Genomic DNA, 15,825 nt, shown 5'->3' on the forward strand with positions numbered 1-15,825 from the left:
CCCAGTTGGTATGTAACTTGTTGGACGAGGGCAATTTTTGCTTCCGAGATGGGGACTGTCGTCAGGCGACCCAGCAGTATGGGGAGGGGATCAACGTTGCCCGCTACGCTCAGGCCGAGGCCCTCGTCATCCCACACGAGCTGCTGGAGGGCCTATACGTGAACAGGGCTGCTGCCTGCTACCAGACGGTGAGCGAGAAGGGGAAAGAGGGGATATGTCACTTGCAGAAGCTCATGTGGACAAATAGAAAACGCTATACGGATTATATACCAATGATTTTCTCTTGTAGGTTCGGTTTAACTCTTGTGCATGTCTCTCTTTGCTCTATGTAAAATTACTCTTAACTTCCAAAGCCTTTCTTGCTCTTACTGTGTATCTTTTGTTTTCTCGGCCTCAGAGGGAGTATGAGCGGGGCATTCAGGACTGTGAGAGCGCACTGTGTGTGTCAGAAGGCAGTCGCAGGGCTTTGTACCGCAAAGCGATCTGTCTAAGGGAGTTGGGACGAATCCGAGAGGCCTACGAGTGTGGAACCAAGTGTCTCCTCACAGCACCACACGTACGTCAACAACACTGAAAATATTAATACAAATTACCCCCCCCCCCCCCCCCCCCCCCCCACATCATTTTAAAGGTCTTATTGATACAACTTTTATGTAGACGAATAATTAAAAAGAATAATACATCCACAGAGCTTTTAGAAAAGTGTCAAATAAAAGTATGGCTTTTCCTATAAAAAATATGATTGTGAATTAATCATTTAAAAAATTTCGACGGGTCCAAAATTAATGTTTTGTTTCTCTGTGGAAGATATCTGATGTTCGGTTCCCACTTCTAACAAGGCTTGTGAGCCAATAGTATAACAATGTTGGTATCACGTGGTACCTCTGTGTCATCAGCGATCAAGTTGCCATTTAGTGTGGAAAAAACAGATAAATGGCTGAGTTTTACGCTGGTGTCTCCATCAGGCTGCAGAATACATGCATATTTACCATGGCAACAAGTGACACCTGACGTTGGCACACATCGTTCGAACAACAATGACCCATAAAATTACTATTCGACATATTTAAGCAAAGCCAACAACAACTACCAACAGCCATAGTCCTTACAACTTTAACTCCTCATGTGTTGTCACCACTGGTCAACCATAAAATATGAAAGGGTGTGCAACGAACTGGCAACCACTTGTGAAGTGAATCAATGTTCTCAATTGCACCTTTAAATATCTAGTTCTAAATATAGGATTATCTCTCAGGAAATGAGTTAGTGGAGATGGTGAGCACTTTTGTTTATGCGGATTTGGAATAGAATAGTGAATTTCTGTGTGAATGAAATGTATTCCTGGTAAGTGGGACCTCTTTTTTGTGATTCATCTTCCAGGACAGGCAGGTCAGTGAGCTGGCTCAGGATCTGGCCAACAAACTGGGCCTTAAGGGCCGCAAGGCTTACGTCAGCCCACAGACGGAGTCCACGGCCACAGAAGGAGAGAGTGTTGGGGAGACTTCCCCACCCACAGGAGAGGTGGGTGCTGTTGTCGCAGTGTAGAGCTACATACTTGGAATGCGGTGACTGATTGAGATGCTAATCATGTCTGTTATTTCTTTCTCTTTTTTTTGTCAGATGTCTTCCAATGGGCTGGAATCTCTGGGTGACATTGGACCATGTATGAAAAACTGGCCCACCTTGAACATGTCTGCTTCTACACAGGCTCCCATCTGTTACCCATATTAATTTCCTTATCTTCATCTCTGTTTTTATCCTCCCTCAGCGGACCTGTCTAATGCGCAGTGCATCCCTGCTCCTTTGGCCACACCCATCCCAGTCAGCGACGACCCAGCGTCCCCCCTGGTAACCCCATGCACCGACCTGTCGGAGAGCCCCAGCAGCCAGGGCCTGCCTCCCATGCCGTACTCCGTCCCCGTGTCGGAGCACATGGATGAATGCAGCAGCAGCGTCATCAAGGACGAGCTGGACAGTCTGCTGGACTGCATCCCCAGTAAAGTCAGTGAGGTGAATGAAGGCATCAACCAATCGTACACCACTGTGGTGCCAGAATTGTTTTTATTTTCACATTAATTTCAGCACATACGTGTGTTTTTTTGGTAATTTTTGCTCAATTTAAATTTAGAAATGCCTTTTTGTAATATTTTTTTAAACAAGGGGAAGGCAGAGAGGTAAATAACAAAGGAGAGCATGTTCTGCTAGTAGGGGTGACTTGTATTATTAGGCCCTCTACGTGTAGTAATGCTCGCCTCTGTTTGTCTCCTGGTCCAGAGTCCAGTACAGGGTGCTATCCCCACCAACCTCCCCAACACAGCGGTGGGTCTACGGCCGCCGTACTCCCCGAACCTCCCAGCCCCGTCGCCCCAGCTTCCCCCAGCCTTCTTCAGCTCATCCATCAGTGACATGCCCCCTCTGGAGACCTACTCGCCGCTGGCCCAGCGGGACCAGGGCTCCACCCAGGCGCAGGACGCTCTGGGAGGCTTCCCCACGGGGGCCACGGATGAAGAAGGGAAGGCAGGAGTCTCTGGCGGACTGGACTCGTTGTCTGAGTACACTCTCCCTGGTGAGCAAAGACTTTATATCTTAATGTGTTTACAATTAGGGCTGTCAATCGATTAAAATATTTAATCCAGATTATTTGCAAATTAATTACACATTTTTTATCTGTTCAAAATGTACATTAAAGGGAGATTTGTCAAGTATTTAATACTCACCATGGGAGTGGGCAAATATGTTTTAGCATAAAAATAGGCTCAAATCATAACATGACAAACTGCAGCCCAACAGACAACAACAGCTGTCAGTGTGTCAGTGTGCTGACTTGACTATGACTTGCCCCAAATTGCATGTGATTATCATAAAGTGGGCATTCCTGTAAAGGGGAGACTCGTGGGTACCCATAGAATCCATTTTCATTCACATATCTTGAGGTCAGAGGTCAAGGGACACCTTTGAAAATGGCCATGCAATTTTTTCCTCGCCAAAATTTAGCGTAAGTTTGGAGCGTTATTTAGCCTCCTTCTCGATAAGCTAGTATGACATGGTTGGTACCAATGGTTTTCTAGGTTCATATGATGCCAGTATCTTCACTCTAGCTTTAAAACTAAGCCTGCTACAACTTAAAAATCGCAGGTTGCGTTAATATGTTAAAGAAATTAGGGGCGTTAAAACAAATTTACAAAACGCATTATTCTCGCGCTAACTTTGACAGCCCTAGTTTATATCTAATTTAGGGAAAAGCAACACCAGAATTACATTGGAAATTGGACTCACTTTGTTACTCATGTTTTTAAATGATTTGGTGCACCTTCAACTCAAATTTATTGCTCAAATGAATGTAGATTTTTAGCTTTGCACACAGTGCTGATGTTGATAGTGTCAGAGGAATGATAAGCATGCCAGCTATGCTGTAAAAAAAACATCTACTTGTAACTGAAGTAGTAGACACATTTTGACTCAGTGCAATATGTTAGCTTGCTTTTGCTCAGTTACCAGAGCACAGTTCATAGGGAGTCGGCTTTAACCTGAGATGTGCGTCATCAGCAGACAGTGTGAGTCAGCACCATTACAACATGGTGTCTGACATCAGTGTCCTTGTGTCTGTGGTCCTCAGGGGGACGAGTGTGTCACAGCTTCATCCCTGGAATGCGCAACCACAGTTCTGCACATGCAGTGAGTAACACACACAGACACACAGGCAGGACAAACTGCTTTTACATTGTGCCGTTTTTTTTTGTATTAATTAGCAGCCATTTCTGACAATGCAGCTATGTGTCTTTTGTGTTTAATGTCACATCTCCATGCCCCTTTCTTCTTCTTCCTTCTTCCTTCTTCAGAACGGTCCAGCAGGAACGAACCTGTCTCTGCTCTCCAGGAATCCTCTGGCAGCCACACATGAGTTTCGTCAGGCCTGTCATGCCTGTTACAGCCGCATAGGTTGGTTCAAGTTGCCGACTCCTGACTCACTTTCTCCTTATAGCCTTTGAATAGCTACCTTTTTACAAATGTTTACAGTGGGATGTAGTGTTGTCACGATACCAAAATTCTGACTGATACAATACCCTGCCTAAATATATCAATACTGAAACGATACCACGGCAAAAAAACAAAACATCAGGAAAAGTAATGAAACAATAGATGACAGAACATGTAACTTAAAATTATTTTCTGATGTCCCCTATACTTGAGTTTGTGATTTCTTCGTTGGTTAACTTTTCATTTATATTTGATAATGTAGACATATTTAGATTTCATCTCTATTTTAACTGTTATTTCCCACGGGATCAATAAAGTTTTTCTGATTCTGACATTAAACTCTTTGAGTAAGTGATAAGTCATATTTTTGTACAACAGCGCCCCCGTCACCGCATTAGTAACAATTAAGGCAGAGAGTGGTACAGCAGCATGAAAGACGAAGACAGGCTTCCAAAACAAAACCCACAAAATGATAATAAATTCCGATGCAGTTCTTTGAGAAGTTGATGAGGGAAAATCTGCTAAAATCAGGAAGACACCACAGTAACTGTAGACAGTGCTGTGTTGTGTCGAAGTGATGTTTGCAGAGAATGTCACTTGCTTTTCCGCTCCGTCCATTTCATGTTACAGAGACACACGGTAAAATAATACTTTAACACATGCTCTTTGGTGGATTATGTGTTTGCCATGTTATGGCTACATTAGGTCGGTAATTAGAGCCGCGCTGTTATTTTCTTTGTTGAAGGGAGTTCTGCTGATAGAGACACCAGCTCAGAGCGGGACTGTGCAGCCCGCGAGAGATTCATGACCTGCTTTAATCTTCTTTTCAACTTCACTTGTCGCACATTGACGCAACTTACGGCTCGTATTAAAACACTATCATTCTTAAAGTATTGGTACTAATAAATTAGGGTATCGTACCACTTTAACAGGCTGAGTATTGCGATAAAATTCGAGTATCGGTATACCGTGCAACACTCGTGGGATGTTGCAGCATTGCAGTCTCTGTTAGCACACTAACTGTGTTTATATGTGAAATATCTTCAGCACTGTTTTTAAGGGTTGTTTAGTCATTAAACGTGTTTATCTGCCTCTCACTGTCTAGTAGGAATTGCAACATCATTTACATAATGTATCTCATCTTATAAAAGTTAAAGTTAGGGTAATTTAACCTTCTCTTTCCTCCTCTTGCTCACAGGTCCACGAGTGATGGACTACAAGTATCAGCCGGAGGCAGCACACCGCTGCAAGAGGGACGTGCTGCTGTGCCGCCTCAGAAACACAGACGACCCCACTTGGAAGAGGATCCGGCCAAGGCCTGCACGCAACAACTTCCTGGGGGCATTTGTACTCTGTAAAGGTTTGTATATATTATGAATAAAATACTTGAATGTATGTTGACGGTGGAAAAATCAATTTGGGAAATGAACAAAGCTAAATGGAGTTTAAGTTCTGTGTTTATACTCTGTTGAACATTTTCTCTCGTTGGGTCCCACAGAGGTGCAGGAGCGTCAGGAGTGCCAGTACGGGGAGAACTGTACGTTTGCTTACTGCCAGGAGGAGATTGACGTGTGGACCCAGGAGAGGAAGGGCGCGCTGAGCCGAGAGCTGCTGTTCGATCCGCTGGGCAGCACAGAGAGACGGGCGCTCAGCGTCACCAGACTGCTGCAGCTCCACATGGGCATGTTCATGTTCCTCTGTGAGGTGAGACCACAGTCTGTTTTTGGTCTCTTTAGACCTGCACTTTTGGAGCGTTTGAACAAGACTGATCTCTTTCCTCTTACAACAGGAATGTTTTGACAGTAAGCCTCGCATCATCAGCAAGCGCAGCAAAGAAAACTTAGCAGTGTGCTCAAACCTCACAGCTCGACACCCGTTCGACGACAACAAGTGAGTGTAATAGGAGTTCAATTCAGTTTAGTTAGGTTTGATAATAGTGTGATGAAACACAGAGGGGATAAATACACTCAAAATGTAATTTCAATCGGTCTGTTGGCCTGTAAACATTCTATGATTGCGCTCCTCTGTCCGTTGCAGGTGCCTGGTGCACGTGGTGAGGTCAGCCAATGTGCGCTACAGTAAGGTGCGTCCCCTGCACCCTCTCTGCCAATTCGACGTGTGTCGCCATGAGGTTCGTTACGGCTGCCAGCGCGAGGACAGCTGCTCCTTCGCTCACTCCGTCATAGAGCTCAAATGCTGGGTCCTGCAGCAGGATACTGGTGGGTAGAACACACACATCAGTCGTCTTGTCTATTGTGAATGGAATGAAAACATTAAGCTCTTAACTGGAACAAAATGTAATCCAGTACATAATGTTGCTTTCTGTGATTAATAATAGAGGTCTGCCATATTAGCAATACTGAAATAATGTCTTGCCAAATGTAGGCTGCATTTGACTGCATGAAAGGGTTTTTCACAGAGCTGCTGCCTAATATTTCCTTCAGGTATCACCCATGAAGAGATGGTGCAGGAGTCCAAGAGACACTGGCAAAGGCTGGAGCAGAACGCACAGAAGCAGCAGAAGGTGAGACAGGAAAGGGAACTTAGATGGTTGGATATCTGATTTTTCTTTTGAACAATTAGGGCAGTTCCCCCCCCGTATGACAGTTGTAGTTTACAACTTTAATGCCCTGACTCACCAAGCCGACGGTCAGCCATTGGCCAGTTTGAGGCCGTCAATGAGCGCCTGTTGGTCTAGTTTTCCCAGTGTGTCCTGCAATGTCGTCTCTAGTCTGCCCGTGTCCGAGGTCTTCTGGCCGATTCCGCATGTTGAATTGGCGACAGAGCTCGTTGGTGAGAGAATTCACTCCGATAGGCTCTTCAGCTGAAAGCGAATCAATGCGCAAGAAGAGAAACAGAAGTGAGGAAAGCAAGACAATAAGTAAAGTCAAGAGGGCGCACACAGAAGGCTCTTCATCTTCATCTCGTATGATCATTCCAATACACTTATGTTGGTTTGGTGCTTCTGGGCCTTTACTGTGTTAGCCCTGGCAGGCTGAGGACAGCCGCATGCATCCCCTGATACACATGGGAGCCAGCCAGTTCTTTTCACCCGAGAAGGAACTTCACCTGTAGAGCATAATGAGCACGGAAATTCATTCTATTCTCCCGCGAGACCCTGCTTTATCCTTCTTATATTTATGTATAAAATAAATTAAAATGTTGTCTGCGTTTTTTAAAGAATTCTTGCAAAACCGGTAAAACAGTGTTAACTTCCCATATGTCTCTTTCTGTGTGTTTCAGCCTATCCACATCCCCCATTCGAGCAGCAGCCTACCTGCAGGAGGAGTAGGAGGAATGGGGGGTGGGGGCGGAGGGGGAGATGGCATTGGTGGGGGTGGTGTGGGCCCGGTGGGTGGGTTGGGGGGGTTAGGAGCAGGGGTGGGCAGAGGGCGCCCCCTCAACCTGAAAATGAAGTTTGTGTGCGGCCAGTGCTGGAGAGAAGGACAGGTCAACGAGCCCGACAAGAACCTCAAGTACTGCACCGCCAAAGCACGGCACAGGTGAGGCCCGTCTCACACACATGCATGCACGCAGCAGCATTTGTTTCCAATGAGTCACAGCAAAACAACACAGCGTTTTGTTTTTATTAATTCATGCCGTCTCTCTGTCCCCTTAGCTGGACGAAGGAGCGTCGAGTCCTTCTGGTGAAATCATTTGAGAAGAAGAAGTGGGTTGTTGTTCGGCCTCTGCCCTTCTCCCGCACCTATCCACAGCAATATGACGTGAGTCCTTCACACACTCTTCACTCTTCCGCACCTCTTCACCTCTGTCACATGCCGAGTACAGCTGACTCTGTTTTTGCCCTGGGGGACAGGCGTTGTCGTAAATCTCCTTACCCATGGGTGTCATTATTCTGCAGCTGCCTGTGTGTCTTTGGCAGTGTTTTCATGTTGACACTGTCAACTGTGTTAACTAACACCGTAATTGTAGAATTACCATATTCTAGTTACAAGAAAAAGTTATTTTTAAGACGTTTTAAGACTCTCAATATATTTTATCGAACTCTTACTGGCAGCCATGACACAGTTAATCATGGCCATCGACATAAACAACAACAACATAAGGGACATTTTCACAATTTAGAGGGGTAAACTGGCTAATTAAATCCAATAGGAAACTCTGTTGCAATGTTTTTGGCCTCACTCTAGCCCCCCGTTTCTACTGTGGGAACTTTCCCCTGAACTAAGAACCTTTTGAGGAACTCATTGCGTTTCGCCCGCAGGAACCAGGTTCTAAATTAAGTTCACGGGACATTTTACGCAGACAACAGTGGGCTAAAAATAACCTTTTTAGTTCCTTGAAAAGTAGTTCCAGGGACTAAAAGTCCAGGGAGCTTGTGGTGGAAACCCGGCTTCTTTAACACTTGACTTTTGCTTGTGTCTCATCCAGATGTGTGTGCATGTGATGAAGCAGAAGAAGTGCCACTACATTGGGAACTGCTCATTTGCTCACAGTCTGGAGGAGAGGGACGTCTGGACGTACATGAAGAACAACAGCTGTAAGCTCCTAGGAACATCCAGAACCACTACATTTTGACATCAGTGCATTTATAGCTGTTAAATATAGCACACGAAAGAGTGGTGGTGTATTTAGATCTAGATTTAATCATCATGTTACTCCTCAAATTGGATTTTTTTAAGTCTTCTCTTCTTTCCCCCCTCGCTCCTCCGCAGTGAGAGACATGCAACAGATGTACGAACTGTGGCTGCAGCTCACCAATCAGAGTAGACGCACGGATACCTCCGTTGCGTCCCCGCCCTCAGAGGACAAGCAGGTCACCATAACAGCAGATTACACAGAAAACATGGTGAGTGGTTATAACGCTGTCACCAGCGATTTCAAATCTGAATATCAAGTGAATATGGCACATTTATTTTCTCCACTGATGAAGATATTGACTTCTAAGAGTTCTGAAAAATTCAGAAAAAGCACACAGAAATTTGGTCACAGAATCTTCTATATATAAAAGGCTACGAGAGTGTTTGCATGTTTAAGGCCCTGACACAGCAAGACGACGTTCTGCCGTCAAGACAGTTTGGAGCCGTTGATGAGCGTCCGTCGGCCTAGTTTTTTCGGTGTGTCCCGCACTGTCTGCTCTAATCTGACCGTGTTGTAGGCTTTTGGGCCGATTCAGCATGTTGCATCGGTGGCGCCCATCGGTGAAAGAAATCACACAGATTGGCAGATACAGACTACCACCACCTGCTGGTGTGGAGAGTTATTTCCTTTCACGCACGCGCATAACGTACGTGGTACGTTAAGGCAGTGGTGGCCTAAAGGTTAAAGAAGCGAACTTTGGACTGAAAGGTTGCCGGTTCAGTCCCCGGCAGGATAAATCTGGGTGGGGAAAGCGCTTGCCCCTCATTACCACCACTGACGTGCCCGTGAGCAAGGCACTTAACCCCAACCGCTCAGTGGCCAACAGATCAGACTGTGCTTGTACTTCCAGGTGTGAATGTGTAACTATGTGAATGTGAACAAAGAGAACTCAGTGAACCTGAAACTGTCTGTCAGCTGTAGTCTTTGCGGCGTGTTCAAATGCAACTTGTCAGACAAGACGAAGGCAGCCTGAGGCGACGCAACATTGACTGCGTCGCCTCAGGCTGATGTCGGGGTTGGTGTGTCTGGGCCTTTATAGTAACTGAATTCATCCCTGTTTGCTGAGTTGACAAAAAACTCCTGAGTGTGAGAGATGAGCTGAGTTGTTGTGTATCGTTTCAGGGAGGCCGGCGGTTGTCAGACGGGGACGATCTCTGAGTGTCGCCGCGCCAACTCGAGGCAGCTGATCGCCGCTGAGCTGCAGACAGAGACCGAGAGACAGGCCTGCAACACCAGCTACAACTAAACAGTCTGTCGTCTCGCCAGTCTGACCTCCTCTAACATCTAGCCAGCAGTGTCAGAGCAGATGGTCACACAGCAAAATGGTCGACCCACACACACACACACACACACATTCACACATACATAGAAACCCTTCCACACATGATACTTTAATCACAGGCACCGCTTAACACAAAGAGAAGGCTTTGTAAGTGGAGATGCAGGACTCAGCTTTAGCGTTGTGTTTTAATATCATGCTGCAGTTACACACAGCACCTTTTAGGTTCTTCCCTTCAGCAGATTATACCGCAGAAATTCCACAGACAACTAGTTTTGCTCTGACTAATATAATCAACTAGTATTCCTTAGTGCTCTTTGGACTGAGTATCTGTGTCCACCAGGCGCCACTTTTGTTTTTCTTTGTTAAAAATCCTCGCGGCACTGAAACGATTCTCGGGTGGGCGCGCTGGTCGCAGCTCTTAAAATTCAGCTTGGTGATAATTTCAAATTGAAGCTCGTTAATCGTACGCTTATAAGAGTGCCAAGCCCACAGTGCTGTCGATGGCAATGGAGACTGAAGAAAACTATGAAGAGTGGAAATAAAAAGAGGTTCTTGGTGGACACTCTTCGTTAAGCAGCCGATCAACCAAATCCCACTCTCCTTCCTTCATGGGAATATTGAGAGAGGGTCAAAATAACGTTATGGAGATTACTGATTTTGAGCGCAATTTCTTTTTTCTTTTCTTTTTTTTCCAAGGGGAGTCGTACATCCTTGTTATATTGTCTGCCATATTGGTAGAACGCTATGAATGTAATGCCTGCATGGGCCTTTAAAACTAGGAAATTAGTCATTTAAAACGTTGCTGTTGTTGTGGAATGTATGCAAGTATATAAAAAAATACAAACTTGTGTAACATGCCAGCTCCCCCCCCCGACCCCCCTCTCTCTCTATATAGATATAAGAAGGCCTTTTGATAGCTGGTTGTGTAATGAAACCAACCATCCGTGCATGAGACGAGCACAGACAGGCACACACACTCACATAATAACCTCGTAGCTGCTGGTGTCCGGGTGAATCAAAGCGCGCTTGAACGTCAGCTCCTTTCAGGTCGACAGCTAATCACTTACGGCTAAAGTACACATGGCTCAAACGGCTCAAAGTTGCCAAAGCGACCAACGTGGACGTTCACCATCATGTACTTTAAACTGTTGCTAAGCAGCTGACAGAGAGGTGAAGCTGGTGTAGGAGGGGCTACAGAGAAGTGACTGCAGCACACGTACTGCTCTCAGCATTAGATCAGTTCAGACCACAGATGCCCGTTAAGAAATAATGACCCCGTTTGGACCGAAGCGTTGTGAAAACAGTCAGACAGTAAGACTTCAGTTTAAGATTAGTTAAAGTTTGTATTAGTTAAATAAATAAAGATACTTTAAAGAGTGAAAAGCTGAGGGGAAAATGGCTAATGAAAGGATTATTAAGAATGTATTTTTCTATAGTTGATTGTGAGAATATTGAAGATAATTTCAAAGTAAAGGCGTGTTGCTACTTCTTCAGTTGAACTGGGGTCATTATTTCATTTAAAAAAAACAAAAAAACAATCACGGCCTTCAAATGGAAACCTGTGTTCCTCATATGCACCCATTATGTTATGTTCCTGATAGCTATTAGTAGCTCCTAATATTAACCTTTTCATTATGGGAAATCATTCTCACCACATATTGTGCCTATACACATCACATTAACACGAACACACACACACACACACACACACACACACGCAGAGGCAGGATATCTGTTGCCATGTTATTCTAGCCTTTTAATGTGGACGGAGACACGACGGAGGTCTGTCTATATTCAGATACACACATATTATACATATTTACAAATAATGGTATACTACTAATAATAATTGATAACTTAGCGGATAAGCTTAATAAATATATAACCTGAGAACCTGTATTGATTACATAGAAGAACTTCTTGTTATTGAGGTATTGCTATATAACATGTATCGCTGAACTAGATGACTATAGTGATTTTTTTATTTTGTAATTTTTTCCTTCTGTGTGGGTTGTTCCAGACAGGGTTTATATGAGGGCGGTTGAAGCAGATTGATTTGAATCGCCCAACTTGTGAGGGCTTTTTTTTTCTTTTGTTCACAAATTCAGCAGCTAAATCGGACGCACGGAACACGGCAGCATTCACGTTCTGCAATGTTTAGGTCAAATATCTGAGAAGCTGCAATTTCTATTTTCCATTCATCTAATTTCTCCTGCCCAGTGACCTCGGCTCAGTGCGTAAAATCAACTTCAATTCCCAAAATACTGACATTAATACACTCAACCAGGCAGAACGTTATGGTCAATCGGAGCAAAACGTAAAAAAAAAAAATGTAAAGACGAGACATTTTACCTGTAGAAAAGCTCATTCAGTGGATAAATAGAAAATAGAGAAATGGTTGTGGCGCCAAAGGCTGCTGTGTTTTAATCATCCAGCTCTTAAAAACCGACTTTACGCCCAGTCAGAATTAAGACGGACAGCCCATCCTGGGCTAAACCAAAAAAAAGCAGATGTCAGGTCAGCTTTTGGGGATTGTTGACAACGAGCCCTCGTCTGGAACAGCCCAGGTATTAGCTTCTCCGAGGGATCGTATTACTACTACTCCTAGTATTATGATGAATATGATGACGATAATGATTGCTGTCTTATTGACTTATTTCTATTTCTTCTCTATATGCTATTGATATATGTATGTTAATTGCAATGTATAACTCTCTTTATATATGTATCCATGTATGAATATAATAATTAACGGTAAATATGCGTATGTGTATGCGGCGGCGCACGGCTGTGTCTGGGAGGCGGTGAGCAGAAGCTTTCTGATGTTAAAGAGTTTTTAATCCTACAAGGTCAGTTATCCGCTACCTATAGGTTGTCAGTAGTAGAAGACATTTCACACCGTACGGTATACCTGCTATATATTAATGTTGTCTGAGCTCTGTTTGTAAGGATTATATGGGCACTGGCCAAAGAAAAAAAAAAAAAAAAGCTAGTTGATGATTACAGTATATATATATATACACACGGTTAACTGTTTCTCCTTTGTCTCAGTGTTGATCCTACCAACAGAGCTCGCTGCTCACTGCCCGCGCTGTGCGCTTTTGTTTAAATTGATTCACCAGGCAACGAAAGATACGGAAACAAAAGCATACATAGTAGCCTATATACTCCCGTATAGCGCCTTATTCGATATACTACACCTATAAGATGATACATACCCCTATTGTATAATCCTGCTTACTATATACAGTATATGATACCTGATACCTATTATAATACTTAGAAAAACCCTTATAAGGTAATTTAGATAAGAGATGGTGGAGCTGTTTTTTTTTCTGTGGCTGTGGAAGAGTTTGCAGTGGATCAGTAAGGTGTTAGGATTGCCTAAGTTGTTAGGAGAGTACCGCACACTCAAATGCTCTTTTATCATTCATCATTCAGGATGTTTGCAAAGCAGCTGGGATGGAAAGTCGGCCACGAGCCGAAGCTTGGTAAATCTTTTATTTTGTCTGGGGAAAAAGAAAGATGTCGCTGGTAAATAACCAAAACGGTGGAATTTAATTTTAACAGTTCCATTTGGCTACATTAAATAGTGAATATGGCTGGTATTGTTGTTGCATTTAAAGAGCATTTGAGGCGGAGCTCTTCTTCTATTGTAGGAGAAAGGCACTGATGATGTAACTGAATTGCACAGAAAGAAAACAAAACAACAACCAGTGGAACCTGTGCTGCATGTTCTGTTTGTGTGTGTTTGTAAAGGCAGTCGAATCGTGATACAAACTTAAGGCTTTGTGCTGCTTTATGTTTACACATAACAGATCTCACATAGTCAAATCGGAGCTAATCTGTAATATTACTAATTTCACAAGGGTGAATTACCTCTAGCGGTTCTGTTTTGCATCCTTTTCAACGTGAATGGCAGTGATTAATGCTTAGTAAGTATGGCTACACTTTCTATTACTCATACCTACAATATTTACAGTGGCTGCAGTACAAGAAACCTGTCATTGCCTTTCATTCCATCTTTACAATCCAGTGATTATTCCCCCCATGTGTAGGCCTAAGCACGCAGACATAGCGACGTTTTGGTAATAATCGTCCTGCCCCCCTGATGCAGTTTGTGTCATCTGATTCCCAGCACCAACACACACACCCGCACAGCCACAAAAAAAATAATCTTAATTTATCGGTTTTCAATCAGTTAGAAATTATCGGTTATTTGAATAGTTTTCAAACAACTCTGATGAAGAAACCAGGGTTGTAAGAAGTGGAAAAAACAAGGCCTCTTTTTGTACTGTATTTTTACATTTTGTTGTTTTTATGTTTTATCTTCTTGACTTTGTTTTCTCTTTTCTCCTCCCTGGTTGGAAGTTCATGATATCATAAGTGGACCAAATCTCTTGAAAGCATTTAATAAACGGACTGTTTTAGAAAAAAACAAATGCTTCTCTGTTTTTCCATTTGTCGAAGCACAACATTTCACAACAATTATATTGGTTTGGTTTAAGGGGTCAGGCCACAAATAATAAAATGCCCCTTGTGGTATCTACCTATGCACATACACACTACATGGACCAAAGTGGACACCTGGACATCTCACTCATATGTAATTATTGTACATCTCATTTCAAAACCATGGACATCAATATGTTGCTCTCTTCTAGACTTTCCACAGGTTTTTGGAACCTACTGCAGAGTTGTGCCCAGTCAGCCGATGAGGTCCATTTTAAGGCCACCCTAGAGGGCACTTTATCATGTTTTCTCCATTATAAGGCCATCCTAGAGGGCACTTAATCATGTTTTCTCTCTTTTAAGGCCATCCTAGAGGGCACTTTATCATGTTTTCTCCATTATAAGGCCATCCTAGAGGGCACTTGATCATGTTTTCTCCATTATAAGGCCACCCTAGAGGGCACTTGATCATGTTTTCTCCATTTTAAGGCCACCCTAGAGGGCACTTGATCATGTTTTCTCCATTATAAGGCCATCCTAGAGGGCACTTAATCATGTTTTCTCCATTATAAGGCCACCCTAGAGGGCACTTAATCATGTTTTCTCCATTATAAGGCCACCTTAGAGGGCACTTAATCATGTTTTCTCTCTTTTAAGGCCACCCTAGAGGGCACATAATCATGTTTTCTCCATTATAAGGCCATCCTAGAGGGCACTTAATCATGTTTTCTCGATTTTAAGGCCACCCTAGAGGGCACTTAATCATGTTTTCTCCACTAGAAGGGCACCAGATGGCACTTGATCACGTTTTCTGGTTGGCTCTCTTAAAAAATACTTTTTTTTTTCAATTGCAAACTGGTCTGACAGCGTCGCTGTTTCTTTGCACTTTGCACCTATAATTCACTCACATTACCTCCTGCTACACAACCTGCTCTTCAGTCTGAGTTGCAGAGCTAGCTCTCTGGCCTTTGAGTCACATGCAAGAGGAAATTAACCATTATTAATGTAATTAGCTTCATCTGTGCTCACTGTGAGAAATGCACGTGTTACCTTCATATACATGTGTATTATTATAGCCTATACTTTCAAATAAATTTCCAATGGGTGACTGTGACATTTCAGGAAATGAATGCTCCAATTGTGACATACAATGCGTATTAGTTTAAAGTTAGTATCTTGTAGCCTATGTTAGTGTTTCCTATAGCCTAGTCCCTACAGTAGCCTATTACTGTAAACAAATAGGTGTATTATTTGGTGATATTTGCATTTATTGTTTTAAATCTCACCAACTGGTTAAAACAGTTTATTTTTGTATAGACAGACGTGTCTGGAGGAGCTACAGGTGGTGTTTATATGTTACTTTTTAGTAATCTATGTTTTATTATTACATAACAGTCTGCTACGTTTATGGCCTACACTTTTCTTTTTTTTCCCCTTAGGTAATCCAGACGCGGCTCATGATTGGCTGTCACCGCTGTGACGGACACACTTACTGACCAATCGGCGCTCGT

The 15,825-nt window shown here is 43.4% G+C and overlaps 1 protein-coding gene across 2 annotated transcripts in view; it reads left to right on the forward strand.

Annotated features, from left to right (window-relative positions):
• zc3h7bb (zinc finger CCCH-type containing 7Bb) overlaps nucleotides 1–14,300 on the forward strand; it is a 15,884-nt gene extending 1,584 nt beyond the window's left edge. For both annotated transcript variants that reach the window (XM_037754824.1, XM_037754823.1), the window contains exons 4-21: nucleotides 1–188; nucleotides 398–556; nucleotides 1,381–1,521; nucleotides 1,621–1,663; nucleotides 1,769–2,010; nucleotides 2,275–2,566; nucleotides 3,617–3,675; nucleotides 3,840–3,939; nucleotides 5,177–5,338; nucleotides 5,477–5,682; nucleotides 5,768–5,868; nucleotides 6,016–6,197; nucleotides 6,423–6,502; nucleotides 7,222–7,481; nucleotides 7,598–7,703; nucleotides 8,371–8,479; nucleotides 8,655–8,788; nucleotides 9,703–14,300. The exon at nucleotides 1–188 is cut by the window's left edge and continues 10 nt beyond it. In XM_037754824.1, coding sequence (XP_037610752.1) covers nucleotides 1–188; nucleotides 398–556; nucleotides 1,381–1,521; nucleotides 1,621–1,663; nucleotides 1,769–2,010; nucleotides 2,275–2,566; nucleotides 3,617–3,675; nucleotides 3,840–3,939; nucleotides 5,177–5,338; nucleotides 5,477–5,682; nucleotides 5,768–5,868; nucleotides 6,016–6,197; nucleotides 6,423–6,502; nucleotides 7,222–7,481; nucleotides 7,598–7,703; nucleotides 8,371–8,479; nucleotides 8,655–8,788; nucleotides 9,703–9,738 — 2,600 coding nt within the window. In that variant the 3' untranslated portion in view covers nucleotides 9,739–14,300. The remainder of the gene's footprint in view (nucleotides 189–397; nucleotides 557–1,380; nucleotides 1,522–1,620; nucleotides 1,664–1,768; nucleotides 2,011–2,274; nucleotides 2,567–3,616; nucleotides 3,676–3,839; nucleotides 3,940–5,176; nucleotides 5,339–5,476; nucleotides 5,683–5,767; nucleotides 5,869–6,015; nucleotides 6,198–6,422; nucleotides 6,503–7,221; nucleotides 7,482–7,597; nucleotides 7,704–8,370; nucleotides 8,480–8,654; nucleotides 8,789–9,702) is intronic.
• The last annotated feature ends 1,525 nt before the right edge of the window (nucleotides 14,301–15,825 follow it).

Source organism: Sebastes umbrosus, chromosome 20, assembly GCF_015220745.1.
Source record: "Sebastes umbrosus isolate fSebUmb1 chromosome 20, fSebUmb1.pri, whole genome shotgun sequence".
Classification (NCBI taxonomy): domain Eukaryota; kingdom Metazoa; phylum Chordata; class Actinopteri; order Perciformes; family Sebastidae; genus Sebastes; species Sebastes umbrosus.